Raw genomic sequence first — 18,638 nt, 5'->3', positions numbered from 1 at the left:
TATAGAGCTAACCTGTCTGAATCTATTTATTTCTTTTGGGATTGCATAAGATTACTAGGAAGGTAGATATGGGATTGCCATTTGCTTGAACCATCTCTGTGACACTCTCAGGCATGTGTGTATGACTCTGATAAGGGAATGGACAAACACATGTGGTGTTGGAGAGCATCTCTTGCTTTTGTTTTTGTGTTCAGTTGATGCGTTACTAAACAAATTGCCCTGGTCAGCAAAGATTGTAGTATTTAGTTGTGAGAGGGAAAAATGCATTTCCAACAGACCTTAAACCACCCTTCCGAATAAGATATTGGAATGCTGATGAACTGTGCGATGCTGAAAAATGTGTGTCTGTTGTAGGTTTGTTTGGACTGTCGGTTATAGTCAGCCGACCACAGAGGTTGTATATTTACCTCACTGCTTCTGGTGGGTTGAGTATCTTTGCAACTATAACTTTAATAAACAATACTTTCTATGTATCTGCATAAGGTACTTTTCTATAAAACTCCATCATCCCTCCTCAAAAAGCATGGCAGAACAGGGCCAGGAGTGCATGGGCACCCGTTTTAGAGACGCTTTGTTTGTTTATCATTCTGCTGACGTAGGTAAGAGCTTTATTCACCTCCTTGTTTCTTAGTGTGTATATGAGAGGGTTCAGCATTGGAATCACAGCAGCAAAAAACAAGGAAAAGATCTTCTCTTCCCCATTTTTATAAAATGATCTTGGTGTAAGATAGTTACAGAAGGCAGTTGCATAATAGAGGAGCACAGCAGTGATGTGAGCTGAGCAGGTCGAGAAGGCATGTCGCCGCCCTGTACTTGAGCGGATTCTCAGGATAGTGATGATGATAAAAACATAAGAGGTGAGAGTCATCATAGAGGCAGGAATCCCTAAAAATACACCAATTGCAAAGCTGAAGGTGATGATTCCAATGGTATCACTGCAAGTGAGCTTAGTAAGAGCTGTGACATCACAGCAGAAGTGGTTCAGATTCTGGTGCCCACAGAAGGACATCTTGGATATCAGCAGTGAATGAGGTATAGCATCCAAAATTCCAATGGTCCAGGAGGCAGTGGCCAGCTGAGCACACATCCTTTTACTCATGATGGTGGTATACCGTAGAGGATTGCAAATGGCTGCATATCGGTCATACGCCATGGCGGTGAGTAACAGGAACTCAGTGCTCACAAATAGCTGAAAAAAGTAAAGCTGGGTAATGCAAGCATCTAAGGAAATGATCTTTTTTTCACTCAAATGGATGGCTATGGCTTTAGGAAGGGTGACAGAGGTTAACGAGATATCTATGACGGACATGTGGAGCAGAAAGAAGTACATTGGTTTGTGTAGACGAGGATCAAAACAAATTGCACAGAAAACCATGGAATTTGCCAACACAGAGATAAGATAAATGAGAAGAAGCAGAGCAGCCATGGGCTCCTGGAGTTCTGGATTTTCAGAAAATCCAAGGATGAGAAACTCGGTGACTGCGGTGTGATTTCCCACTTCCATTTGTTTTCTACCCTGTGTAAAAAAATACAGCCTCTAATAAGAAATGGTAAATGCATTGCACAACAATGACTCGATTAAGGGGCACATTAACACTCAAGATACCTGCTTCAATAGAAAAGTTTCTACTCTCATGAAGATATATTTTATTAATATGTTCATAAACAAACAGAATTTATATATAATTTTTCATCACACACGTTCTCAATATTTTTGTTCTTGGTTGGGGTCTCTTAGCCTGTACACATGAATGCTCTCTGTTACTGACATATAATGTGTCATCTTTATGATTATGTTGGGCCATCTACAAGTAAAACAAAAATCTTAAGAGTTATTTAACAAATATGAAGACATGTCATGTATTCATGTTTTCCATAAAGACAAGATATATCTACACAACAGTTGATAAGGACAAACAGAATGTGTAGTTACTGCAATTTTACTAACTTTAAGCAATTGATTGGTTTTGCTTTCTCCATTTCTCTAAACTGTTCGAAGTCCATGGAAAATAAATCATCCCTTTGTTGTCAAAGCAGTTGTGGTCACTTTAATATGCTATTAATGGCAATTGTGTTGTTTAACATTATATTTTATTCAAGACAATAAAGAAGAATGCAAACTAATTATTCTAATTTAGATCTAAATCAAAGTGCAAGTAATTTTTCCAAAACAGAAGGTCTTATATAATCTTTGTGAAAAAAATGTGTATGTGATCCATGAGAAAAAACACATTTAAGGACACCTGCTTTGAGAAACTTTCTCCACAAACCTGTTTTCCTGAATCTTCAGATGAGCTGGATTTCTATGATGGCATATCCTTTCTATTAAATAGCCTTCATGTTGAAAAGTCTATGGTTCCCACATCCTCTGTATCTTTCTTCTCTCTAACTCGTCTCTCTTTTCCCCCTCTTTTCTCTCTTTCATACCTATTGTGTGAATATTTTATTAGCTATGCATAACTACTGCTATGTTAATGACAAACAACTTTATACAAGCATTGAGCTAACAGTAACAAATCGAATGACTGTTTTTAAAGTCCATTCAAACCAAACATTGTATTAAATAAAACAATCTTCTGTGCCACTAATAACTCAAAGGCCCATGAACAAAAGAATTTTGCAATCATGAACCAAGTGAGTTACAATTCCACAGACTTTGAAACAACAAGTGTACATAACACATTGAAATGCACATAAAGATATTATGAGTTTTGAAAATTCGCTGTGATTCATAAAATGGATTTTGCTACCCAATATGAATCACACACATGGGAGGATGTGAAAGGGGCAAACCCAGTCTATTTGGATTAACTATAGCATGGAACAATCTATTTATTCGTGCTGAAACCTTAGTATTCTTACACTTACCTATACAGGAGAATTATTTTCACCAGCACATATCCATAATATATTGAACCTCACCTATTGCCTGGGTCTCTAGCGAGATACTCAGTCAACTTCAATCCTACCTATACATTAGAAATGTATTCCCATCCACCACTACCTCACCTACACTTTAGTACCTGTACCTTTAGAGTAGTACCCTACATATACCAATCCCCTTTATCTATCCCTAACATATATCCTAGCACCTCTACCTACACTCGAATCCCACTACCAATGCAGATATTCTAGTCCCTCTAACCCTTTCTATACCCATGTGCTCCTACCCCCAACTAATCCCTTATATCTCTACTCCTAAACATATATACCTTTTCTCCAAAGTATACCTCAGTACATCTACCCCGACATATAATCCTGAACCTAAACTCTGCTTATAGCTTAAAACCTCTACTCGCATCTACATCATAGAAGCTCTTCCCCTACTACCTCTATTACTGGCTACTACTGCAACATTTTGCCCTTAAGTCCTTGCTGGTACCATTTCATATCTCTTTGTTTATTTTTTTTAAAATGTCTTCCTGAAATTCATCCAATATTTTAGAAAAGGTTATTTTGGAATTTTACCAACTTGAAGTTTCACTATCCTAGGACACAGGGCTAACATCCTCTGTTTTTTCTCTGTAATGTGGTTCAGCGCCTGTAGAACATGTCTGATACTTTTCAATCTGTACCTTGCAGACTTGAATGATCACCTAAGCATGGTCAAAGCTTTTCCTCCTAAAAAAGCAGGCAGACGTCTGCACCTATTGCAGTGTGCTGATGACACTGTTTTGATGAGTTACTACTGTTGTCAATCCTCTTTCCTCTTTATCTAGAGCCGCTAATGCAGAAATTCAAGCAAGCAAGGGAATTCAGAGCATTGCTTTTCTCAGGGACACAAGGTCTTGGCAATTGTTGATTACATAACTATCAGTCACTGCTCCCTGGCACTCCCTGAAAGAATTCAATAATTAAGATAAGTACTGAAGCAATATCAGCAGCTAATGTGCCTCATGTTCAACCATACAAATTTGGTGGGTGTAATATTGGCAGGAGGCTGCTGGTTAGCAGAATCCTTACAAAGGGAGGCTCCCTTTGAATGGACTATGCAGTGTCTTGTCAACGTGTGACTTTACCTAAATCCAAATCTATATGAGTGTGCTAGACTTAAATTTAAACTCCTTCTTAACTCATGCAAACTTTCATGGTTTCCTGGCTCTCACGTGCCCCTCTTGGCTGGGAAGGATTGTAGCATTTATAATGTCTATCCACCCTGAAAAACGTTATAATTTCCAAACTCTTCTACTTATCAAGGATGAAATCTCACAATTGCAAAAGGTTTGTGATAAACAAATTTGCGCAAAACAGGGGCGTTTGCATGTACCACACCTACTTAGTTATTATGAGGCACTGAAGATCCAGTACATAATAGAATAACTCACGGGAGTGAAAGACAAACTTTGATGTATATTAGATCAAAGCGTTACACCATGTCCCTTAGCTGACATTCTATAACTACCAAAGTGACAGAGATGTCACAACCTGTGTGTCTCTCTGGTCACTAGAGTTACCCTTCAAACCTGGGAGCAATTAATCACATAAAAAGCTGCATCACACATCCCTCACCGATGGCGCCAGTGGTGGGGAACATGAACTTTTCCCCAGGACTTTAAAAGACAGTGCCTCCATGATTGGGTATCTAGGAAATGTTACAGACTTTCTGATTTTTCTTCCTCATGGAGCAATCCGTTTATTCAAAGAAATGAACACTGTCCAATAGAACCTAAAGAGGAAATGTTACCACTACTTACAAATTCGATCCTAGGTGTCCCCAACCACAAAATAGAAATGAAGCTCCATGCCAACTCACAACCTTCAGAAGTTTCTTCAGACTATCTTAACAAAAAAACCATCTGATCTCAAGGCTTAATGTCTTGGTCAACTTGAAACTGCCTAACATTGTATATTGATACAAATCAGCTAGCAGAGATAACTAGGTGTTCAAATATGCAAATCCATTTTCATTTGAACTAATAACTTTGCACATCGACTTTGCAAAAATGTGGGATCCAGTATTTGATATCCTTAATTGAAGATAACAGTGGTCTAATATGACCGAACAGCTTACTAGCCATTGGACCCTTGGACGCAGGTCATCACTATTGGATCTCAGATTAAATCCATCAGACAATTTGCAATTGATTTGTTTATTCAGGATAATTTGTGACATAGGATGCACCTATAGGTAAAAAGTGATGGAGGGAAAAGGGATTGTTTGTCCTTTCCATTGCGCTAGATAGGAATGTCTGGCTAAGCATTCTCCATTGCCTAAAAAACATAATACAAATGATTGAAACCTGAAGAATTACTAGTTTCATCCAGGTCCAAACTAAGCATGCTCATTGAACCACAAAAACCAATCCAATCCTTCACAAATGAAGCTCTCTAGATCCATCTCATTCAGTTTTCCACAGAAACCACATCATTTCTATACTACAATTCACTAGCATGCACACATTAAGCATTTTTAGAAAAATCCACAACTTAATCCTAAATATGCCCTTTTTACACTATTGCTGATTTTTTAACTAAGCCCATTCACCGATATTTACATTCACTTCTTTGGCTGATAATATGTCTTATTCTCTTTTATTCATTGAACTTGTCTTCTACAGCCCCCTGCAAAGGACAGTTCAGACTCCATATAGTGTAAGCCCAACTTTAACAAACCCTTTCTCAATAAAGTAACAGGAGTTTTTACATAATCTCTTAAAAGTTGAGAACTATCAATTGTTCTTGGTTTTCAATATATGCGAAATATGGGCTGAACTTGTTGTGGCCAGGGCAAGTGGGTTCGGACAAGTAATATAAAACACACATCACTTCAAGAAGCACAGGTTAGTTATGGCCTTGGAAAGGTTATTTCTAAATAGCTACAAATAATTGCACAGGCATTATAAGACATAAGAATGGGATTGCAGTTCTATTATTGATTCATTTTTAAGGGAAATGTTCTGTAGAGATTCCTGTTGAAAAAGGAGTGCCCCATATTTCTAGATTTTATTTAGAGATTAAAAATAGGGGGAAATCATTCTTTGGAGGGATATATGGTGTATTATAAGGACAATCCAATCAGGAGTCACCACAGATCAAATAATCCCGATGAGACCACTTATCGCCCCTGAGGTCCCAAGTGTACTTTGATAAGAAATACTTGATCCTGTGGCTCTGTAATGATAAATCTTAGTACTTTGGAGATTTTAGATTCCTTTTGGTCTCTAACATGCCCACCTGACACAATTCAGCCAGTTGTTACCACTTCTCTGGCATAAATATTCCTACTTGCAGGATCCGAATGCTAGCATCCATCATCCTCAGCAACTTCAACACTTACTGGGTAATGTCAAATACAAAACTTTCATGTAATTTGAGTCCTTCCTGCAAATGCTTTATCAGCATTCTGGCATCAACTGGCCTTTTCTACTTCACCATCCACTACCCATGCATTACAAATGCCTCATGAAAACGTAACCCCTGTGAGTTTGTAAATATTAATCTTCCACAATTAAAAAATGTTATGACTTAAAAGTAGACAGCCTGACTTTCATGACCAGGTACTGAGATGTTTCCTCTCTTTTCTACCCACATCCAGCTGGTGAGGGCTAGAGGCTGCTCCTCAGGTACTGGTGTTACCTCTGGCAGCATTTTACTGAGTGCTATTCTATAGCCTATTTTGTTCAATTTGCATCTTGTGCACATCTACCAAATGTCACCTACAGGGCCTACAGAGGTTAGTAGCACATGGCATTTCTATTCAAACTGTCACTTTCTCTTATCTCCTCCTCGGGTTACCCACATTTAAATCTCCAGTGTACCCAAAAGCACATGTATTCCCCACCCATGTATGCCCTTACCGAGGAAACACACACCTAGATCCCTCATGATTGGATTATTGGCCAACAGTGAGTGATAGTGACACTACTCTTTTCTGGCCACCGGCAATTAGAACAGGTGCAAAAGAAACATCACTAAATTCAAGTGGAGGATGGTGCATACATAAGTAAAGAATGAGGTTCCTTGTGGAAAAAAACTGTTTCAGTTAACATACAGGTGGACCCCCCAAATGACATGTATCTACAAGTATTGCCGCCTTGCACACTAAACAGTGTGCAGTGACACCTTCCCACTGTCTTGGGTGTTTATTTGTATCTCACACTGAAAGGCTTACTGAGAGCTCCTTGCTATACTCATATTCCATATGATTGCCTAGTGGCAGATGGCTTAAACCAAAATCCATATATTTATTGGATCATTTGGGTAAACTCCACAAACAATCTTTATTAATGTCATTAGTAGATGTCAATAAAAGCCTGGTGTTATGTGTAAAACAATTTAAACATAGATTTTAAATAGAAGTGAACAAGGGGTCAGGGTTACATTGTATGAACTCTGTTACAGAATGTGTGTAGGAAAGAGATGCAGGGCCTGTGGATTGTTCAATGAATGTTTTCACTGCAGGGATCTGTGTCTGGCTGTAGGTCCCATGCTCTAATCTAGAAGATCCACTCACTCTGCCACGCTCCCTATACAAATATGATGTATACCACTGAAAAAGGCGACAGTAAGCACCAGCTACATGGCACCAAAAGCCATGAGGGGAGTTTGTGATTTAGAAATATCAATGCTTTGTTATGATTTGTAAGCAAAGTGACATTGTATTCAAATATATTGTAAATGTGATGACCTTGCAGAGTCACAAAGGGAAGTGCAGCATCTTACGAAAGTACTGTACAACAATTGACGTGCCCAAGTGGAAAAACTAACAGTAATGGGCAATAAATCCAATGTCACAGACATGTGGTGTTTGAAATTGTTGTACCCCAGCATATATTACAACTGTACTGTGCCCTACACTTACATTGTTTCCCATGCAAGCTGAGGCACACAAGTTGTATATCCCACAAATTGCTGTGCAGAATACCCAAGACTGTATAGTGATAAAGTGCAATACTGATTTAGAATATAACCTTCTAGTGTCTCAGAATAAAATAGTGCGCTATCACAAGGGCATTATGAATACTCCGCTATTATCTTGATAACCCAAATATACAAAGCACAATCACCCCTAAACCCAGCCAATGTGGTATCTGCTGTTACCACAATATCCAAAAAATAGAAAACACTGAAGGAAAAAGAGCAGAAGAAGGTTGACTTAATACTTTCCTTGTGTGTTCAAACAGTGACAGCGAGTTCTGATATTGCATGTCTGTGATGGGTTGGTTCAATTCACTTTCTAGACACTGATGCTGGAGGAAATATAATAGTAAGGAGATGGTAAGAGCCTGAAACAGAGGAAGATTGTCATGACCAAGTGTAAACTTTATTTTAAAAAAGTATGCAGTTTTGACCATGGGGCATAAGTGACAGAAGGTACACTATTATTTAGAGTTCGATGGGTTACTCACTCACAAATGTAACTGATATCCTGATTGCCTTATTACTAGTGCATTGTGATGGAGAACCCCTCTGCCAAATTCTTTAATCAGACCCTAAAACAATTGCTTTCTGCTGATCACTCAAATTATCCTACTGTGCTTGTGCCTTCTGACACTGTTCATCACTACTAATCTTGCTGGTTCTTAAGGACATCTTTGAAGGATGGTTGGTAATGTAGACATGAGTTGTAGTGATAAAGGCAAGGGGTTGAGTTGGTATTGATTCCTACTTTGTTAATTATCAACATTGTGATGTTTCCAGTGTGTGAGTCATAGTGATATGGATAAAGAGAGCTTGTGTTACTTTTGGATCTCTGACGTAGAAACACCCCAAGTTCTATTTTCAAACGTGCAGTTGTCTCAGGGATTGTACTTATTTGGCTTGAGTCATCCTTCCATTGGTCCAGAAGGACTAATAGAAATCTGCTTGCTGCTGTGTACTTCAGAGGGGCAGCTTTGCTGCACCAAGAAACGCTGCTCTGCTGCCTGAAGCTTGCTCTGAGCCCCAGAGGTCTACACTGCTGCCTGAGCCTTGCTCTTCTCCTATAACCCAGGACTTCTAGAAGGGACTTCAATGGCTAGTTGGCTGATCTCTTGATAGAAGCCTCAGGAACAGAAAAGGCTTCAAACATCTTAAAACCACAGATGGACCCTGACTGATTAAGTCCTAGCCCTTTAAGTGCTGCCTCACCATCCCTCGACTATTGAAAGTAGTATTGAAAGTAGCACCAGCTACCAGATGGTTCAGCACAGATTTACTTAATGACTTTTGTGGTTCACCATTACGAGGTGTGGGTTTATTATTCGAGTAGGGATTTCACCACTCCCAAATAATAACCTTATGTCTTACCAAATGGTTTCACAATTGTTGCTCTTTCTATTTCCTGATGTGAAAACCGACTCTTGTGCATATAGTGTCTGATGATATTGCCTAAAGAGGTCTAAAGTTGAGTCAGGTTCATTGACCATTGTAGCGTTATTGTCCACAATCTGCTTAAATATCCGCCCTGGTGTGCTATTTTGTAGTCTGTAACCATGTGGGGCTCTTAGTGGCACTCAGGACTCACTCTAGCAGAGGCTAGTAGCAGGGCTCAGGCAAATCAAGGCAGGTCAAGTTAGTGCTGATCATCTAGGCATTTCAAGGGATGCCTCTGTTGCATCTCTGTAACAGGAGGTCAGCCAAGCGATCCTTGGAGTCACCTCTGGGGAGCCTGGGATCCCTGGAAGCAGGTCCAACCTTCTTCAGACAACAGGGCTGTCCTTCTTCTGAATCTGTCACGGGCACAGGAATGCTCTGACAAGTGTTTTCCCCAGTACCAACCTTTGGGTGAGGGATTGTCCCTGTAGTCTAAACGCCCCCCTGTCCCGGATTTGTCTCTAACCTGTCTAGTATAACTTAGGGCAGACTGGCCTAGGTATGAGCTGCATGTGTCAATGGCAGAACAGGAAGGCCTTAGAATTCAGGAAGGGAGTGGGTAAGGCCTGCAGCTGCAAAGGGTGTTATATCTGGTTTTTCACTATGCATCTTCCCTGATGCTCTTGTCCTTGCTGCTCAGCCAGTATGAATGGCCTGGTGGAATGTTGGTGTGCATGGTAATGCAATGGCATGCTAGTGTGCCTGTTAGGTTGAGAGTGTCAGTTGGAGTATGGGCTGAGCAGCAGGGAAGCTGCGCCTGGTGGGACTAACAATAGAGCTTATCATAGAAGCAATCCTGAGATCTAATCTAAGAACTTATGCACTCACTTACCTGCAACTAAGATACATAAACCATCTCATGGAACTTGCACCACAGAGTTCAGATTTTTGTTTACAACCTTTGGTGATGATTTTAAGGAAGGAACTACATGTGTAAGATGTTTTAAAGTAGTTAACTAAAGAGATAAACTGAGAAACCAGGACTACAAGTAAATGAAGCTGCAAGAGAACTGCTGTAGGATTATGAAGAATTTTTCAAGGTATTGGAGCCTGCAGAGATCTGCGATGCCCTCGAGCTCTCCCCGCCAGTGTTCTACAACATCAAACAGCCTTCACTCCGGGGAATTAGTACAGGCGTCCACATGTTTGACTCTGTAGGCAGCAACACATAGCAGCGTGAGCACAAGTTATTAACTGCCTATGTTGGAGATGCTGGCAGTAATAGAAGAAGAGACCTGCAGCGGCATGAATTTTATTACTAATCCAGGAACCGGCTGCAAGACCAGCAATGTCATTGAACTACGCTTCCACGGTTGATGATTAGTGAGTTACGCTGGGTCAAATTGTCAAGTCTGATGTACATGTCCGTTTTGCCATTATTATATGCAGCATTTGACTGGCCCCTGTGGCCTATGTTCTCATAGGTACACGCACTCCTTACTGTGTCCATGGCGTCACATAAAGCTGTTGTGGGGATATTGGCAGTGCCTCAGCTGGTTTCCTGAAACATGAGCTGTGTTAGGTCGTTTTACAGCACGTCTATGCCCAGAGCCACCCGATGCTGTTCTACCGGGCATGCCGCTGTCTTTCCAGGCTGTCATTGTTTCTGGCGTGTCATGTATTCTCTGGGTGTTATCCAGGAGATCAACATTTTGTGGCACTGCCACTTTCCAGAAAGACAGTAATCAGGACAATGCCATGGCTATCACGCATCCGCTAGTTTGGGGCGAGCAGTGGTCAGCACTGGAACTATCTGTATGGGTGATCGGCTGATGTGCACTTCCTCCTTCTCATCATTGGGATGTCAGTTGGTAATGAGTACTTTCATCCGAATGTTTAATTGATTCACAGTCAACAAGACGACACCTTGTAACTGGGATTGGATATTGGAATGAACTGTGGATGTTTTATGGTGTGATGTTATCCTGAAGATCTATTCAGCAGCGTGGAACAGAGAAATGTTGGGAACGTTCTCTGGTTCCCCGGTTGTTGTGGAAAGGGACAGGAGCCTATATTTGAGGATAATGTAATGTGGGTGTCTGAAAGCATTCTCACTGACCTTGTTCAATATCTATGTTACCCCTCTGGCCAGGCTAATCAGAGAGTATGGTTTCATATTAATATCATGAACTCTGACAACACCCAGATAGGTATTTCTATCTCACAGAGGGTTGAAGTCACAGCCGTCAGTTTCCACAACTGCCTGAAGTGTATCATGGGCTGGATTAATTTAAATTTCCTCAAGCTTAATACAGATAAAACAGAGGTCATGGAATTTGGGAAGGGTCCACCTATATTGAATCAAGCATGGTGGCCAACTGAGGTAGGCAATTGCCCCCCTCCAACTACCAAGGGGAGAAAGCTTGGAGTGATGTTTGACAACCAGTTAAACTTTTCAGGACAGATCAATCTCCTGATTTCCTTTTGCTTCTTTCTATTGAAGATTGTATGTAAGATCTTGCCTTTTATTCCTCAGGATCTTAGGTAAACAGTAATAGGATAATTAGTTCTCTCAAACATAGACTACAGCAACACACTTTTCTTGGGTATTGACAAGTATCAGACGGCTAAATTGACAGTCAGTGCAGAATGCCGCAGCACGACTGCTACTTAACATCCCTAAATATCACTCCATTTCTGCAATTATTAGGCTGCTCCATTGGCTTCTGATCCAACAACGTGTTGAATTTAAGGCTCTTCTTGGTACATAAGGCACTGTATGGTGGGGGAACCATGGATTTGCACAAAATATATCTCTGGTACTCCCCGCGATGGAATCTTAGATCAGCCACCAGGGGAATAGTTCAGATTCCCAAAATCGAAGAAGCCAGATGGGGAGGGAAAAGCCTATCCTACGAAGTAGCCAAACTCTGGAACAGGCTGCTGACTCCTCTCAGGCTACAGCCTGATATGCTCCAGTTTAGGAAAATTATTAAGACTTGGCTATTTCCCCCCAAATAATCTCCATCACTGCACCTGGACAACACACAACACGTTTCTTTTAGCGCCAAGATGCCTCGGAGTTCGTGCTCTTTACAAATACTTTACTTACTTTCTTACTTACACCCCACGATGTGCTGTCATACAAATATATACTTGTAATATTAAGGTGCTAAAATGAAGGCCAGTCTATCATGGCAGTGTGACCCTAACTACTACAAATGAGTTAAGATTAGCGGTCATGGATGATACAAATACAATGGGTGAAAATTCACAATATTCCCTTACTTAAGACATATACCCCAATTTGTACGCAAACATGTCTACCTGGGTTTTTTTTTAACATGGCATGACCCAAACTTGGGAAGAAAGGGAGGTCCGCCTCCTAGGAATATTTTATAGGCATCAACACATAGAACCTTATCATGACCTTAATAAGGAATATCAGCTTCCTAAAGGGTTTTTGACTACTTGCAGATAAGAACTTATAAAATGAGAGTTAAAGTACAGCTGGACAAAATAGACATGGCGAAAATCCTAATTAATCTAAATTCAATCGTAATTAATTATGTATATTCACATTGGAAACATCACCTGTCAAGTTGTAATATAGGGGCTTGCCCAAATGATCCCACAATACCTTGGCAAGGAACAATCTAGACAAACAAAATTCTTATCTTATGGGAATGAATTCTTAGAAATGAAATTTCCACCGGGAAAATTAAAATTAATCCCTGGTGATATATTTGATTATACAAAACATTATTTATTCTGACTTTTTTTTTCCACAAGCATAGTAATCTTCACTACGGGAATGGGTACCTGAGGTTTGCATAGTAAAAGAATCTTAACAAACAATTAGACATATATCACAACAGATAAAGAAGAAAAAGTTCAAGAAGAAAAAGAACAAGGACAAATAGTAACCAATGCTGTTCAAACTGGGGGCCCGATTCACAGAACTAATGTACGCCAAAATCCTAAACTTACTACCATTTTGGTATTCACAGAAGGCACTTACTCATTTTGGTATTCACAGAAGGCACTTACTCATTGATGAGTAACTTACTCATTGGTGTGCAACTTACTCATTGATGAGTAAGTGCCTGCTGTGAATACCAAAATGAGTAAGTGCCTTCTGTGAATACCAAAATGAGTAAGTTCCTTATGTGAATACCAAAATGAGTAAGTGCCTTCTGTGAATACCAAAATGGGTAAGTGCCTTCTATCAATACCAAAATGAGTAAGTGCCTTCTGTGAATACCAAAATGAGTAAGTGCCTTCTGTGAATACCAAACTGGGTAAGTGCCTTCTGTGAATACCAAAATGAGTAAGTGCCTTCTGTGAATACCAAAATGAGTAAGTTCCTTATGTGAATACCAAAATGAGTAAGTGCCTTCTGTGAATACCAAAATGAGTAAGTGCCTTCTGTGAATACCAAAATGAGTAAGTGCCTTCTGTGAATACCAAAATGAGTAAGTTCCTTATGTGAATACCAAAATGAGTAAGTGCCTTCTGTGAATACCAAAATGGGTAAGTGCCTTCTGTGTATACCAACATGAAAGTAAGTTTAGGATAGTGTCGTAAATTAGTTCTGTGAATCGGGCCCTAAGAGTTTACAATTTGCATAGCAACTAGAAAGTTGTAATAGTCCGTTAGCTGAGAAATGGGGCACATCATTGAATCTATCAGTAGCAGCGGAGATAATACTGCATAGCTATAGCCTGCAGATGAATATATACAGGCAGTGAAACCAATGATGTCACCATACAAGACATTAATTGGCTATATTTTACACTGAGTAGATTACATTCATGGAGCAGCAAATGACAGAAGAAACGAAAGTCAAGATGGCCGCCGTGTTTTTCAAAGCACGGCTGTGAGTCTGCTATTGACCTTTCCACAAAGAGATCTGGAGGCCAAAGAAGGAGGGCGAGAGGCAGGTTGTGTTTTTTTCAGGGAAAACAACTAACTGTAAAGGCGCTGTTTTATATTCCGGATGTTTTGAAAGTTTTTTCTATTTGCATGTCGTTTAAAGAATGAAAGACAACTTGTGAATTTAAAATTCTAGTGTGTAAAAAAGCAAGTTGGCAAAACTAATATGCCAAAAATCAGGTTTGGTGATACTAAAATGTTTACAGAAAGACAAAGTACAGAATGGACCTGGTAATGAATCCCTTGTCCAGAAAATCAAAAAATATTTGCAAAAACATATCACAACCCAAAGAAAAATAGGTGTGTGTGTGCGTGGGTGCTTGTGTGTGTGTGTGTGTGTAAAGAACACACTCTAGGCCTCATTTCGATTGTGGCAGGAGCACCCTTCCCCAAAACAAAGGCAGAATCTGACTAAAAAAAGGCAGCCGAAAAGATATTTTTACCAAGAGCTGAAGGACGAATGCCATTCAATGAAGGTTTTCTAAGATAAATAGAAATACCTTGGGGCAGATTTACAATAACTGGGGCATCCCTGCATATTAGCAGGGATGCGCCACTTATTGTGCGCCATACCTCCGCCACCAATGGCCAAAAACGGCACAGATGCGTGTCGCATCTGTGCCGTAAAAGCGGCGCATTGCTGGTGTTGAGTCGCAAGCGCGACGCAACTCCAGCAAGGTTCTGGGGGGGCCCTATCTTGTTAATGCTGCATCAATCCTTCCGCCTGCTTCAGGCAGGCGCAGGGTTTTGACGCAGCATGGGCCCCAAAGTGACTGAGTGAAATCCTGTAGATTTCACTCAGCCACTTTTAGGAGGCGTTCCTGCGCCGGAACGCTCCCCCACCCCCCTGCGCAGGAACGCCTCCTTCTAGCGCAGGGCTTTACAACGTGACGCATCTCCCAGATGCGTCACGTTGTAAGTACCCCGCACCATGGCGCTTCTTTTGCTACACATCCCTGGAGGCCACGGACGGAGGAGGAAGCACAACGAGGCTGGGGGTTGATTGGACCCTTCTAATACCCTTCGATCTAGTGTTGGCCCACGAGGCACTGTTCCTCATCATAATGAGCATACTACATGAGTATCTCACTACATAGCAAGGGATGTGTATTTAAATATAAAGTATATATATACATACACATTGATCCCTTTTTTCACCTTTTTGTAAATAGACCCAGAGTGGCGACACACTAGTGAGTGACAGGGGGATCTCTTACCCTGGTCCTGACGAAGGGGCATGTCGCCCCGAAACATGTCGACCCACACAGGAAAGTAAGCCCATAATTCCGCTTAACCTTTTCCGACACCACCTTTTTTAACAATACCAGCCAGTGTTTATTAAATAGTTTTTGTATCACTAGGCCAGGTATTTTTTAACATCACTTATCTGACACTAAGGTGCCCGCCTATTTCATTAGCCTACGATGACCCGGCATCTGTAGGTGCATGACTGAAATACCCCGTTCATAATTCATACTGAGATTAAAGGAGCTTCTCCAGAGAGTGAATTCTGCAGTCCTGAGGAAGCCACAGAGAAAAGGTGGTAGAAACATGTTGACCAACTTTTAGGATGAAATTAGGACTATAAAACCCCTAAGAACTACCGTCTTCTTCTTTCTCATTTTTAATCATATGAACTGGCATTCAATAAAATAATCAGTAGCTACCAGCCAGGTGTTTGTAATGCTAATAACTCCCTACTCCTGGTGGCTGAGGGTTCTACATATAAAAAAAGGCATTTTTGCTTTTTTGGATGAAGGAGCGTGCGCAGTCTTATACTCTATATTGATGTTAGAGCAGGGCTCTCAAGTTTTTTCAGATATTCTCAAGACTGTACCACACCTTACCATTATTTTATGCAAGATAAACGTAGGGATCACTCCGTATCGTCTGGCGGGGTCATATTAGCCCTCACACCTGTGAGACAACCGAATATGACCCCAAAGAAATTCACTTTCTTGATATTGTGACGAAATGTTGATCACAAAGCACCATTCAGCGTCTTAAAAAGTCAGTAAAAGAACGTAGTCTCCTTTCTTTCGAACAAACAGCTTTAGTAAAGATATTGGTGTCATTTCATGAGCCAAGACAATCACTAAACTTTAAGTGTTATATTATGGCTTATATGGAGTAAAGAATGTAGAACCCTACATTGACGAAGGCTTCGGATTTTGGAAATAGATCTATCCTAAAGAATTTAGGGAGGGTTCATATCTAAAATCTGGAAAGCTATTGGACGTCCATTATAAATTCATGGACCTCCAAAGATATTGTGATGCTCCACTCACCTGGGTGCGAGATCATGGGTCTTGTGGTTCACACTAAAAGCAGTTGAGTTTTTCGAAGGATTTGTGTAATAATAAGACTACAAGAACTTTTTCTGATTCTGTCTAATTTTGTCTACAAGAAGGAGACACCACGTTTTTCTCAAAGGCACTGAGTTTTTGTTTTAATTTAAAAAAGCATGAAAAAAACTCAACATAGTATGTCATTCGGCGCTTGAATAAATATGAAATTAAGGTGAGTGTGCAAGGTGTTTAATTATATTGTATTGTGCAGTTATATTTTAATTTGCAATCAATGGTTTTCTACTTTGGAAAGTGAGAAAATGGGAGAGCGAATAACGTGAATTTGAATGTATGGGGAACATTTTCGGCACACAAGGACCCACCATGACAATGTTTTATTTGATTATTTTCTATTTACATTTATTTTATGTTATCATCATATTTTAAATATTTTATTATTTATTTAAATATGGTTTGGAAATAAATGCGATAACAATTGTTACAAAATTAATACAGAACATTGAATGAAGGCATCCGCGAATCTGCTGGTGCCATCTCAGTCACAGAGGGATCTGGCTAAGATATTCTTTTTTACCTTAAATAGAAGAACTCCACTTTCTTCCAGTCTTACAGTGATTGGGATCAGAGTACATCTCTAAGTGACCCACATTACGGGTTGATCAATATCCATGCCGCTGTCTCAGCTACAACATCAGGTAAATGCGCTACTGTTTATAAAGCGCTTCATACATGTGTTTAATGTTTCTAAGCACTCACAGTTCTTGTGGGACTCAGGCACAGGGAGATAAAGTAATTTTCCCAGGACAAAAAAAGCGTAAGAAATGAAAAAGCTGCGAGAGGAGCTGGCAGGCTGGTGGAGAGCACAGCACAGGGTGAAGGGCTCCTACCTTCTTCCTGAGGTGCTGAGGATCACACAGCTTCCATATCTGCAGAGCACAGGCTGCGAGCAGAGAGAATATTCCCAACTTTTAAAGATGCTCATGGTCCCTGGAGTTCTTGTGAAGTCAGCCTCAAGAGACCGCCAAGAATCACGAAGCACTAATGAGATCACTGTTTTCTCTGTTTTTTTGTAGCAAACTGTTTACCAATTAGAATATCATTAACCCACCCCCTCTCCCTCCAGGGCACCCCTGTCTCTTGGCATCTGCCTCTTACATTTTGTCTGGATGATGCAACAAGACACTCATGCATTTGACTCTCCTAATTAAACTCAAATGTGTGAAGGTTGCAGCAGGCAGAGCTGACGTGTTCCATAGTGGTGTGTATCAAGACTTGTTTCTACATCGACCCCTTGTAAACTAAATAGTGTCCAATGTAGGCCAAGTAGGGCTGGATCCAGACCAGATTTTCAGGATTCAATGGCTTCCATCCAGATTCAGTGAATGTATATTTATTGTAAGTAAATATCCCGAAAATCTGCTCTAAATCTGTCCCTCCCAGACCTACAATTGAGAGCTCTTATGGAAAATCATGTTTATAGGTTCCTTGTTACTGAGCATTAGTTTGCAACTACTTAAGCCCAGATTTGCAAAGGTTTAGCTGTGGGTTAATTGGTATTTGCGTTGGTTTGAATGGAAAAATTAACATTAATCTTCCTTGTACAAATCATTCCCAGAATCAAAATCCAATTTCAGTACCATTCCGAAAATGGGCTAAGATGATAGAAAACCCAGAGTTGCCTCACATTGCACCAGCATCCACAGCCACTCCCTCAGGAAATACCTTGGATGATTCCTGGGACTTTGATACATGGATTACAAAAATCAGCAATGAATTACCTTCCAATGTTCAAACTGCAAATAAACCAATATCTAAAATTTTGGCTGCCTGATACACGCCGACTTTAGCAGATCTCCACCTCCCGGGCAAGCAATTAGGAAGGAAGTGGAGAAAAATCTATAAAGCAGAAGAACTAGGGGGGATATTAGCAAGAGAAGGCGATAATTATCGCTAACCGCAGTTAGCGTGCCTTACCTTTCGCCATCTATCACGGGAAACTAACGCTGTGTTAGCGGCATATTACCAACACGCCGCTAACAGGCGATCTGAAATCCTACGATAGACTGTGATAATGAACATTAGAGTGTGAAATCCTGTGATGATTTCACCGCGCCAATGTCAGGCTTGGTAATAGGGGTGTGTGGACTTAACCTTACAACC

General features: G+C 40.4%; 1 protein-coding gene across 1 annotated transcript; it reads right to left on the bottom strand.

Moving 5' to 3' along the window:
- Positions 1 to 514: 514 nt before the first annotated feature.
- Positions 515 to 1,504, bottom strand: LOC144769902 (olfactory receptor 5AR1-like). Its single transcript, XM_078654095.1, has one exon. It carries the CDS (start codon positions 1,502 to 1,504, stop codon positions 515 to 517), a length of 990 nt encoding a protein of 329 aa, XP_078510221.1.
- Positions 1,505 to 18,638: the final 17,134 nt, after the last annotated feature.

The sequence above is a fragment of the Lissotriton helveticus genome, chromosome 7 (assembly GCF_964261635.1).
Source record: "Lissotriton helveticus chromosome 7, aLisHel1.1, whole genome shotgun sequence".
In the NCBI taxonomy this organism is placed as follows: domain Eukaryota; kingdom Metazoa; phylum Chordata; class Amphibia; order Caudata; family Salamandridae; genus Lissotriton; species Lissotriton helveticus.
This window is presented reverse-complemented; position numbering and strand designations above follow the sequence as displayed.